This window comes from Ascidiella aspersa, chromosome 5, assembly GCF_963924565.1.
Source record: "Ascidiella aspersa chromosome 5, kaAscAspe10.2, whole genome shotgun sequence".
Classification (NCBI taxonomy): domain Eukaryota; kingdom Metazoa; phylum Chordata; class Ascidiacea; order Phlebobranchia; family Ascidiidae; genus Ascidiella; species Ascidiella aspersa.
Genome location: NC_139451.1, coordinates 31,139,867 through 31,152,403, shown reverse-complemented (window position 1 = coordinate 31,152,403; position 12,537 = coordinate 31,139,867). Strand labels below are relative to the sequence as shown.

At 32.5% G+C, this 12,537-nt stretch overlaps 1 protein-coding gene across 8 annotated transcripts; it reads right to left on the bottom strand.

Moving 5' to 3' along the window:
- Window positions 1–1,018: 1,018 nt before the first annotated feature.
- On the bottom strand, window positions 1,019–12,259 carry LOC146146329 (myosin catalytic light chain, smooth muscle-like). 8 transcript variants are annotated; one of them, XM_083390088.1, is made up of 7 exons: window positions 12,134–12,259; window positions 11,994–12,021; window positions 7,743–7,886; window positions 6,837–7,010; window positions 6,092–6,169; window positions 5,115–5,169; window positions 1,019–1,551 (listed from the first exon to the last, which is right to left on the bottom strand). In XM_083390088.1, exons 1-6 carry the CDS (start codon window positions 12,134–12,136, stop codon window positions 5,141–5,143), a joined length of 456 nt encoding a protein of 151 aa, XP_083246214.1. In that variant the 5' UTR covers window positions 12,137–12,259; the 3' UTR covers window positions 1,019–1,551; window positions 5,115–5,140. The 8 variants fall into 8 exon arrangements, with proteins under 8 accessions (XP_083246214.1, XP_083246213.1, XP_083246216.1 ...); XM_083390087.1 differs by lacking the exon at window positions 5,115–5,169 and adding an exon at window positions 3,987–4,047 and having other exon boundaries at window positions 12,134–12,256; XM_083390090.1 differs by lacking the exons at window positions 5,115–5,169; window positions 7,743–7,886 and adding exons at window positions 3,987–4,047; window positions 8,452–8,592 and having other exon boundaries at window positions 12,134–12,238.
- Between the last annotated feature and the right edge of the window lie 278 nt (window positions 12,260–12,537).

Here is a 12,537-nt window from a genome sequence, read left to right as displayed (position 1 = left end):
AAAACCTAATAGTTATCTCACGCTATCAATAAGTGATAATTCATGAAGTAGTATAGACAAGCGCAAGCGTCGATCAACTTGTAATCTCACAAAAGCTTACACAAAAATGAAAAATTGTTTTTCCGGCAAAATTTAATTAGTACAGTGCCTGGAAGCAACAGTGTATTAAAAAAAATTGATTTAAAAATATCAACCTTGATTGAATGATGAAAAAGCTACACGGCGTTTTCTGTGTGATGACTATACTTGTTTTTCTAACTCGGTTTGATTATACAAATAGAAGACCAAGGTTCATTTAAACGTAAGCTAAGTGGCGAAAAGGCACCATCAGCATTATTAGCTGGGGAAGGCCGTTTTGAATTGGTTAAATAGACACAGAACCTTATTTTTCGACTGTGTTATTTCTTATATATAAAATAAGGAGAACACTGAAGTATAATTGTTTTAGACTACTGATTCCGATGTGCGCATGCGCACTGCTCAATTAGGAGCGATAAGGCCCATAATTTTAATTGTAAAGTTGGAATAACAAACAGTACAATATTTTCTAGCCACATTATGCGGTAAGAGGAACTATTCGACACAACTACGAGTGGATTGCTGTGTATGTACCCTGATTTAGTTGCTCAAATTAGTGGAATACAGGCAATAGAGTCGAACCGGGCTCGAGACTCGATCAAACTGGCAAATTTGGCCGTGGACGGACTTGAGCTTATTTTTTCGGTTGGAGCCGGACTCCTTTTGTTATAAACGGAATCCTAACAAAACTTAGGCCCTGCTAAGAAATAAGCAGTTTTCTTGTCAGCATGCATTTGTTCGGCAAATCTAGAAATCGACAGGAATTTTGTTTTGCTGTGATTTTCAAAGCTGGAAAAACCTTAACGTACCACTCCTGTAAAACCATGTATAGCCTTAATGCCATGCTAAAACTCATCTCTACACTTGCTGGGCAAGGCCGCTAAAAAGCGTTGTACTAGGAAAACCCTGATCACCCTAAAACAATATTACTCCAGTGGTATTGAAGGCATTTCATTGTATTGTGACCAAATCTGGACCGGGACAAGCGCTATCGACCATTCACAACAAGTGTACATTCGATTAGGATAGACAAATCAAGTTTTACATTCATTCTGAGTGTTATTAGTCATTGCAATCACGTTCGTTTCAGCAGTTTTTTTTTCTAGGCAGGTCGCGGACTCACAATAAGCTTCAAAATAACACGTACGTACACATAAAGGGTTGTTTAATAGGTGCTGGTAAATCTGTTGTCTGGCGTTTCGAGTAAGATGATATAATACTACAACGGCCTGTATATATGGGTTCGTACACTCTATTTGGTAACGGTTTAAAAAAAATAGGGCGGTAACGGCACTAATTGATTACCAAGAGTGCAAATTATACAGTTGCAATTTGATTATGTACATGGATAGGGCCGCGGCGACACTATATAAACACTACAGCATGATAAAAGAGTAGATTTTTTCCTTTTTTAGTTTCGGTTGAAATTTGAAGGCGTTTTCTTCTAGCCACTGAGAATAAGACGAATAAAAGCTGAAAAAGAAAACATACATTACAGTTAGCCTGGTGAAATGTGAAGACAAAGTCCATTAACAAGAAGGCCTTGAGGCGGTTAGAGAGTGAAGTTGGTTGTAAACCCATTTAACACCAAGGTTCTAATTAGGTAGTTAAATGTAAATGGCCTGCTAAAACGACGACAGTAGGTAAGGCGTTACCAATATGATGCGAGTAATGTTGTAAGTTATTTTTACATGTTCAGCTACCTACGGGTCAGTTAAATCGTTAACAACGCAATACAATTAATTTGACAAAATATATATTTTAAAAACTTTTTAACATTATTTTTATTTTAACATTTAAATAGAATTTACACTACTTTTGAAGATAAACAAAGAACAAAGAGCCAATAAATATTCATTTATTTTTAAAAACACAGGTACGGGTTATTTAATTTTAATAACTTGTCCAGGTATATATTCTAAAACCAAGTTTTTAACATTTTGAATATAAACATACAATTATTTTTATAAAAACACAAAAATGTATCACTAAGCAATTAATCTATGAATTAAAACACGCCAATACAAAATAACATATCATGAACGAACCAGTGTTGACAAAATGCATGCAGCTAAACAACACCGGTGTGGTAAACGCATGCAATAGATTAAACTGTACAGACTAATTTTGCCACACCAGGCATGCCTTTGTGATTAGAAACATATAATTGTAGATTCGGTTTGGTTTGGTTGTTAGTAGAAATATATTTTTGATTGGTAGAACGGTTTCAGGATATAGAATAGATTTGGTAAAAACAGATTAATTATCTCACATCTAAGGTGTATTCATTTGTACCTTTGTTGATATACAGGGTGTCCATAAAGTCTCTTTACAATTTAAAATTTTTTTGAAAAGTGAAATGACGAGATATCGCAATGAGGTTTGTTTTATGTTAATCAGTATTTCATAAAGTTTTTATTGAAACATTAAATACACTTCTAAACATTTATCAACATTCAATTAAAAATATCATTACTTTATTTAATACACTTCTATATGGGCACCATTAGTTGCACGAAGCACATGTAAACGGTTAATTTAGAACTTTTGTCTGAAACAATAAATTTTAGGGTCAATAAAAACTTTATGAAATACTGATTAACATAAAACAAACCTCATTGCGATATCTCATCATTTAATTTTTTAATAATTTTTTTAAATTGTAAAGACACTTTATGGACACCCTGCACTTTACCGGCATTAAATTTCTCTTAACAATACTAAATTAAACAAAAAACGGTAAATTCATCATAAAATACAATCATCTAACACTGCTTATGGATTAAGTTTTAAAGGGGCGTAAAAGTAAAAAAACAAAGTAAAAACTGAAGTTAATAATTTTAACTTGTTGTCATTTTTAAATGTTTTGATTTGACAACTAGCAAACCTTGCATTGGTTATTGTAAAAAAACTTCATTTAATTAAAACCATGGGATTTCTATTGGAAGAGTAATTAAACTTGATGGCTGTTTAGTAGAAATCAAATCTGTTGTTAAGACAAAAAATTCCACAAACACACATAATAGGTAAAACCAATCGAGGTTTGAATTACTGACAATTAAAATAAGGGTCAATTACAGTTGTTATTATCCTGTGAAATCATCAAGATATGGAAAGCAAATTTCTGTTTGTTTTTTGTCATGCGAAACGGCAGACTACTACACTTTTGAAGCAACGTACTGTTGGCGGTTACTGAGCATGTGTTGGAACCATCCAAGAATCCATCTTATCCGCTACAAACGAGCTTCACAAGAGCTGCGTGGATCGAGAAAGCGATAAGCAAAAAAATTGAAACAAAAAAATCGCAAATAAAGGCCAAGAAAATAGCTTTTGCTTAAAGAAGTTTTGGGTTTTGCAAACTGTAAGTCACACCCTAATATTCAAGATACATTATTTGTTCACATGTTACATATAATTATTCAAGTGTGTTTCGGAGGTTTGTAAGAAGTCTAAATTTTTCTTATATAATTATATAAGCAGAGATTTAATATAGGTCCAGTTAGTTTTTTTACAAATACAACTATTTCAACCAATAGGCAATTTGTGGAGTGTAAGTTCTTCTGGGCATCTAAAATTACTTTTTTAGGTTTTTTTTTGTTCCGATTAGCTTTATTTAACCTTTTTTTAAAATATGTTAAATGTCATTCCTGGTGTTAAACCTACAGTTCATTGAAGTGGCCTACTTACAGTCTAGGACTTAAAAAGGACTGTATGAAAACCACAAAAAATGACAGTTTGAAGTGACTGTGTGAATGAGCGTTTCAAAAATGACGAAACGAAGCAGTGGTGAAAATTTAGTCGCATTCTCATTTAGGCTGATTAGCGAACGACATGCCTTTCAATGATAATCGGCAAACGTACAGGTTAAAAAAAATGGAAAAGTGTAAAGAGGGAAAAAGGTGAAATACCAAAGAAGAGGAGGATAGAAGGAACTTGAGAGTTATCCTTCCATAAGGTACTTGGAGAATTCTAAGGCAATAGAAAGAGAATTAAGTGAAAAAAGGCTTGAAGGTTTTTAACAGGAAGAATAGACCAATTTTTTTAAAGGTCTTTTTTAAAAAGTTAAAGGTTTATGTGGTTTTTAAGCAAAACTAATCGTATCTACTTTACTAAAAAGAGTGAAAGATAAAAAAATTAGGAAATTGCTTAAAACGCAAACGATAATGATGTCCATTTTTCTATGTGTTGTATATATTACTAAACAATGTAGTAATAAAACAGTTTGAAAAATTTAACATCCGAAATATTTTCAACAAAAATACATGATTGACTAATTTTTGTCTTACAAAAAATATACCAAAGCTCTATAATTCAAAACTGTGCAGTGCAGAAAGTTCAAATCTGCCACTCTATGCCTAACACTACCGACATGTAAAACAGGCATAAAACATTAAGAAATCTGTATTTGTTTATTTAAGAAAAACAGTAAGAAATCAGTAACTTTTGTTTTAAACTAGCATGTGAAGGCAAACTTTACTTTTAAGTTTTGCAAATTGCCAAAGTTTTCATTTCATTTCAAGTTAACACAACTTAAAAAGAACCAAACCAACTAATATATCACAGACTTAAAAAACAAACGCTGAAATCCAATTATTGTTTTTTCAACTTTGTTTTAATTTGCAGAAATAGGCAAATTTTTAAGTTTTATTCAACAATTTGTCACAGGTATAGTTTTAATGAGACTAACTAGGGGGAAACAAACTAACATACTGGTGAAACAGGAAAAGGGTAGACTGTAGAAAAAAGTGTAGCACCAGAATTATTTATGAACCGCCACCAAATAACACCAAGCAATGAAAGAAATTTTTTTAGGATTTAAAAAAAGTATATCTAGATTTATTTTAGGACTTTTTTTTCGCCTACTTGAAATAAAAAAGCAGTGCATAATCATAAAAAAGCATGAAAGCTAGTACTTGAAAGTAAAGGGGCATTAAAACACATGTTCATCTGAAAAAACAAATTCACATTTGTCCCATAACTGCCAACAAGCAATAACACCACAGGGAATGCAATTGTGGTCGAAAAGTAAACATTACCATTTCTTTGACCTTTTTCATGGAACTTAACCCTCCACAACATTCTTTATAAATGCTAAAAAAGGTGTAAAACGACATGTATACTGCATTTTAGGAGTAAATTGGTAATTTAAATACAAATGAGTAACAAAGAACACTTTTGCTTTTTAAATTCAACAGAAATAACGCTTGAAATTGTCCGGATTTTGGTAGTTTAAAAAAACAGTGATACATACTAAACAAATTCAGGTATATACAAAGAATCATAGCCTGAATAAAATATATCTGTTCCCGAACTTCGCTCAAAGTTTTGTTGATTTTATTTTATCACGATACTCATTTTAAAAAAACAAAATATATACATAATTGATCATTTCGGGTTAAATCAGTTGTTTTAAGTGAGCAACTATTCATGGTTGGTCGTTTTTATAATGTTGTACTATTCACCAGACCAATTAACAAACTAACATTTAGGAAATGATATTATTAACCCAGCTACTTTAAATAAATACATAGGTATATACATGTGAGGTATAAAAATAAGTCTAAATCTAAGTAAAGTCTTTCTAATTTAACACTGTTAAACAATTAAAAAAAAAAGACAACTAAAAATTTGGTTTTATCAGTCATTTTAAGTAGCCAACTTTTATTTGTTTTTTTTTATTAATTACACCAAATAATAGTGCTAACTTTTAGAAAATGATTCTATTACTAATCACTGGAATTCAAATGTTTGTTATAAAAATGGATCTAAAACTCAGTTCAATATTTCTAATTTTTAGTTGCCTAACACAGATACATAATACAATAGTAGCTATTTTTTTTAAAAAAGCTTAGTTGTTGTAAACACTATTTGGGGGGGTTAATTATCTATTTTGGGTTAAACCTACCTTAATAAAAATAATATAAAAAATGATTCTGTTAACAATCACTATTTAAAAAATACATGGGAATATACGTGTGAATGAGTGAGAACTAGGTTAGGACTTTAAACCAACCTTCGTAGTTGACACATCCGTTGGGATCTTCTTGGCCGACCATGAGTTGTTCAACCTCTTCTTCCATTAACTTTTCACCTTAAAACACAAATAGGGGATATTTTTACAAAAAAATATTTTTGCCATAAAGAAACAACAATTCATTCCTGATTCATTAGCACTAAAAATTTTATAAGTCTCTTTAAACAAATGCTTTTAAAATAGTTTCATATTCAAGAAAATTTCTTCTCAAACATATTCATTATTAACACAACAGGTCTTAATAAAGGTTTTTCTTTTTGGTTAGTTATCACAAAAATGTTTTTATGTCCTCACAACATAAAGCGGAGGAAATTAAACTATTGGTGAGCACAATAAGATAAAATAGTGATTAAAGGAGACAATTTATGACCTTTACCTATTTTGCCTAACTAATTTTAAGTAGACAATAAATTTTTCAGACATAAATATCATGTTGAAAAAGAAAAATATATAAATAAACTAATCTAAAAACAACAAATTTAATTTTTTTTATATAAAAGCTTGAATTCTTTGCTTGAAATTTTTATTAGCTTTAATCCAATGAGAGGAGCCGAAAAACTATAAATAGTCAAAAGCAATAGTCAAAATAGCTTTCTTATTTAGCTGAAATTCCTAATTTAAAAAACCCAAGCCTTAAGGTAAAAAAAAATTTAAAGTAATGTAAACGCACCATTTAAAAAAAAATTAAACAAATTTGAGCACTCTAAAACACGTTTAGGCTTACCAAGAGACACAAGGACGTGGCGGAGTTCGGCTCCCATCACGGTTCCGTTGTTTTCCTTGTCGAAAACCCTCAGGCCCTCGATGAAGTCTTCAATGTTGCACGGAACGGCCTGTCGCTTGATCTGAGCCAACATCGGCAAGAATTCCTCGAAGGTGACAGTCTTTGTGTTCAACTCTTTGTTTATTTAAAAAAAATATGTTATTTCCTGAAATCTGTTGCAAAAAGGTTGTTGTAGGCAAGTCTACTAGTAAAAACTTAGGAATATGGTTTCGAATAATAAAACGGTTTATAATTTACAAATAATATATTTAATATTCATAACCAAATTGTAAAAAAGAATTTTAAACTTAAATTAAATAAAATTACCGATTTATTTTAACATGTTAAACAAATGTTTTTAAATCATTGGCACAGATCTTAATTCATAGCTAACATAATATGTACTGTAGATATAGTTGTAAACGATATGTTAGGAATATGATTAAGGTCTGTATCTTCCATGCGAAATGATGCAGGTGTTGATAGCATGCACAAAATTTTTGAGTAAATTGTGGTGGTACAGGAAAAACACATGTTCTAAAAAACTTAAACTTTAAAGGCAGGAATTTTGCTTTATTTAACAGCGTAAATTTAAAATAAACCCAAAAACGTAATAATAATATGAAAGCCCGTACAGAAGTAGGTAAAATTTAAGTGTTTCAAATAACTCTATATTAAGACACGTTGAAAATGAATAAGAGTTATTCTAAACATTCAAAATGCTACTTTCTGTTGTACTGGGCTTTTATATTCTCAGTATGCCGTACTACAACCTCTAAAAAATTAAATACTTAATTTTACAGGGGATAATTTTCTAACTATCCAAGGTCATTCAAGTCTTTTGGTTCAGCTATTGTTCAATGTTACCTTCCGCAGTTGGGTTATTTAAGACCTTCATAACCTCAGCGTTTGTTGGGTTTTGTCCGAAGGCTCGGAAGCATTCTCCGACCTCGAAATACGAGATTCTCTCTTCGCCGGTCTTGTCGAACAATGAAAAGCACTCTTTGAATTCTGTGAGGGGGTCGGGTGAAATAGGAAGAACGAGGGTGGAAAATTTGATAACAGTAGGGTGTAAATTTGATAAGAGGGTGGAAATTTTGATAAAAGAGGAGATTTTTATCATTATTTAGAAGGAAATGGATTCCGGAAATTCATAGTGAAAAGTGGATTTTTCTCAGGTGGAAAAAGTTTTTTTCAGGTGGAAAAGAGAAATGTTCAAGTCAGTGAAAAGTGAAATGAGCAAGTAAAAGTGGTTCAAGCAGTGAAATGCAGTTCAGTGAAAGCAAAAAGGCAAGAGAAAAAATATTTGGTTAATTGAATTTTTATACTCTAAAAACAAATCTATAATTTTGTTTAAAATTTGGTTGATTTAAGGTCTAAAAACATTCAACAGAAATGCTCACTGTTTTAAAGAGAAAAAATTAGAAAACTCTGGGTATTTTGAAGCAAAAAAGCCTTTATCAAACCAGTTTCAAGGGGTGGGGCTGATATTTTCATGCTAATGGGCTAAAACGCAAAACCATACAGTGTTGGGGCATTTCTCAGTGACATGGGGGTGACATTTTTTGGTTTCTACCCTCTTTCTTGGGGGCGCCCAGGACTTTGTTGATGTCCTCGTTGGTGGGGTCTTGCCCCAAGGCACGGATCAAGTTACCCACTTGGTTGAAGAAAATTTTCTCTGTGCCGCGATCGAAAAGCTCAAAGGCCTCCTTGCATTCTGCTCAGGTAATTGTCATGAGGTCATGTATCAGTGTAAGTGTTCAACAGACTAACTCAATCAGTCAATTAATCAAGGATATTCATACAAGCCAGGCCAGAAAAGCAACTAGCCTGCTGTGAGGTTGGAACTCACAACCTTGGCCATACCGGGACCATTACTCTACTAACTGAGCTATACAGGCTCAGAGGGGAGCTAGTTGTGAAACAACCATAGCACTGTTGCTTAATGCATCCTATTTGTAATACTAGCCTGCCGTGAGGTTCAAACTCACTGCCTCGGCCATACCGGGGCCGTTTCTCTACAAACTGAGCTACACAGGCTCAGAGGGAAGCGAGTCGAGAAACAACCATAGCACCTTTGCCTGCTTAAGCCTGTTTGTAAAACTAGCCTGTGGTGAAGTTCGAACTCACAGCCTCTGGTAACAGAGAAACAACCTTAGCATCATTACTTGCAATCTATTAGTACAAATGTATTAATATTATTAATTGTTCGACTGATTCAGTTAGTCTGTTAAAGACTTAAGATGTAATATAATATGTAGTTACCGTTGATTGAACAACTACTTCAAGAAGGGTCAGATCACAGTTATTGTACACATCTTTTATTCATGTCAAATATCTTTCAACTTTGATCATAAAAATGACTAAATCAGGGTATTGATAGGTGGTTTTCACACAGATTTGTCGTTTAAAACTGTGTACCGCAACAGAATATCAGGGCAGGGTAAATTATTACAAAACAAATTGATAGGGCTTTTTTGGTCGTGTAAGGGGTGAGTGCTGATTGTTAGACACTCGCCGACTTTCGATTATAAATTTTAAGTCAAGGCCGACCCTGGATATATAGGTTGACCAATGACCAATATTACACTTCTACCGCTAAATCGGTATTTATAAATTTGGACTGATATGTTTACCGATATATTTTGCCATAAAAAATACTATACGGTGTTCAAAACATAAAAATCCTAGTATATTAATTCAAAAAAATGATAAATGTGAATCACTGTTGAACTGCATTTTCAACGTATTAGAGATTAGTCGATCAAGTGGCTTTGTATAAAAACAGCAAGCAAAATGATTAACAAAAATAAAATAAAAGATGTTTTTATCATATTATGGGTGCCTAGATATTTTAAATAAGAGTATATATAAGCAGTTATTGCTTTTTAAACAAAAATTTAAGTTTATGGAACAAGGGTAACCTTATCCTTTGAAGAAACGTTTAAAAAAAACCGTAGTGAATCGCCGGCAATTTAACGCCCAGCTATATTGGCTCGTGCGGTGGACTTTATTATCACACAGGATACTGTGACGTCATAGACTGCATCGCGCTAACGGAAATGCAAATGGCTCTCTGCTTGCGTCCGATACAAAAAGCTTTCACCGACGCGAAGTCGAGACGCAAAAATCCAGCGAAAAATGCATTTGAAATATGGACGCGGGATAATTAGCGACGAAAATCGCGAGTTGGTCTTTCGAAGCGAAAAAGTGCAAGAAAAAAACGCTTCACTACTTTAAAGCAAAACCTTCACAAAATGTCGGTCTGTGCGTTGCAAAAACCGGTAAAGTTAAAGTGCATTACTTGGCGATTTCGCGCTAGGTTTACAGTTTATTTGCAGTTTTTTAAAGCAATCGGTTACGTATTAGGGTTATCGAAAAAAAAATGCAATTGTACATATGGGTCGCGTAATAATTAGCTTGACCATTTAATTTAAAAAAGACAAAAAATGTTATCACAAGCGACTAATTTTGCGAAAAAAACGCATTACGAAGGTAGGGGCTTGATTTAGATTGTGCGTTGCCTATCGCAAAAGACTAAGTTAAAGGGAAAGGCAATTAAAGCAGCCTCATTAAGTGTAAAGGGTTCGCGACAGTTCGCTTGAATAGAAGCTAGTTCGCATTTAGAACGTCGTGTAGCGATAGCGCTCGTCGCTTCCATATCGTACACACAACAGCGGCCCACCAAATAAGGAGCGCCCATGTCGTGCGCGCAAGCGTGTCTATGACGTCATAGAGACGTCGAGGCCTGCCGCCTTTTTTCTCCGCGATGAATCTGACCGGAGGGAGCGGTAAGCTAAAGTCAACAGCTGCTCGGACTTGGCCCGGTTTTGCTGTTTTTTCATGATCCGTGTTTGCTGTAACTGGGGATGGAATGTCTACAGTGTCACAGTGGGGTGCTGTGGTTTATGTAGGGCGCGAATTTACACACTTTTAAGTAACTGAAAAGCGCTAATACTTGACATTTTTTTTGTTGTTTTTCATACAACCAGTTCTAAATTTGCACAAGTACACTTCTAGCCGCTTTTTGTGTGTCTTTTTTCCCAAAAACAAAGCATGCTGAAAAAAAAATTTGCTGAAATAAAAGGCTCAGTCTCCTATAACCCTTAAACTTGGGTTAAAGATATAACAACTTGTAGTTTCAGGCTGTTTCTTTACCTAATTGGTGACGTAATGTATGTTCCTATTTTGAAAAAATAAAAAATTAAAACTGTACAAAGTTTGGTCAATCTTGTTGAACATTTGGCCCTCATAGACATTTATTTACCTAAAAAGACTCTTAATTTTGGTGTTAAAATAAAAAAAATAATCTGGGTATTGGTTAAAGATGATGATAATTAAATTTTTATATGACTTGATGTAAAGCAAAAAATACTACATGATATTCAGTTACAATAAAAAAGACAATTCTTTAAAAAATTAAAATCAAAATTTCTTTAAAATTCTTAAAATAAAAAATACTCTGTCCTGAATAAAATCACAGGATAATGTCAGATCCAGTTTTAGAAGAGCTTTATTCTCTAGAATTATGTTCCTTTAGAATTATAAGTCATCAGGTGCCAATATTACTTTTGAAATATTTACTATTAGCTGGTATGTTATGCTACATTGTGAAACTCAGTAAAAACTAATTGGCTAAGGCTCTACTAATTTACACTGATTTAAAAATATATCATTTTTATCATAAAATCATACTTTCTATATGATTTGGTAACTTAAGAAAGTCCAGAACAGTAGAATTTTTTTGGCTACATTTTTAAAGATGTGTTTTAGCAAACACGATATGGATTAAAAGCTTTAAACTGAAATTAAAAAAATAACTAAATCCAGGTCTAAAAGTATAGTTTCAAAAAGATTATTTTCTTTAGGTAATTAGCCCGAGACAGACATTATCACATGGTAATTAATCAAATGTCGGTGACATACATTATCCAAATTTAGCAAACCATTGGTTAGGAGGCTTGTTCTGTTCAGGGAAAACCGGAAATGAATTTTTTTAATCATTTTTACCAAATTAGTCCCCTATCAAAGACAGATCAAAAACAACACAGATAAAAGATTTTAGTACAATATTTTTGATTTTTTTAAATACAAACTAACTTTATCAACTATATATACCTGAAAGTTGTTCATCAGTGAAGTCAGTCTAAAAATAAAAAACAATTTTTTAGTATACAAACATTAGTTATAATATTCAAGAATCCGTTTAACCATTTTTTCAAAAACCTAATGTTACTGTAATAACCAAAAAAACTTACCATCTTGTCCGATTTAAATTCCTAGTCAGTTTGGTCACAGAGCCTTAAAATTCTACTTCTATCAAAATTGAACAACATTAAAGTTAATGCAGAAGCATGAAACAATATATAATCTCTAAACCACGTTTTTAACAGACTTCTGATATGTGAAGTTGTAGGAAAAAGAATAAACCGGCTAAAAATGTCTAATTTGTGCTTCCTAAAAGTTTAACAATTCTTAGTTACCATTATTTTTTGGCAGTACTAATTTTCTTAGGTAATACCTTAGTAGCTTTGAGGTGTTACACAAAATAATAAACATTTACATATAACTGATATCTGCCAAGTATATATTTCATGGTTTTATTGAAAAAAATACCATTAATTATAATGCAAATGGCTATAACTTATCATTTGATTAGTTT

Coding starts and splice junctions, on each gene's coding strand:
- LOC146146329 (XM_083390085.1), bottom strand. CDS start 7,998: ATGATAAAAATCTCCTCTTTTATCAAAATTTCCACCCTCTTATCAAAT. Junction 7,011..7,742: donor AAATAACCCAACTGCGGAAG/GTAACATTGAAC, acceptor AAATAAACAAAG/AGTTGAACACAAAGACTGTC. Junction 5,170..6,091: donor CGGATGTGTCAACTACGAAG/GTTGGTTTAAAG, acceptor CACCTTTTTTAG/CATTTATAAAGAATGTTGTG.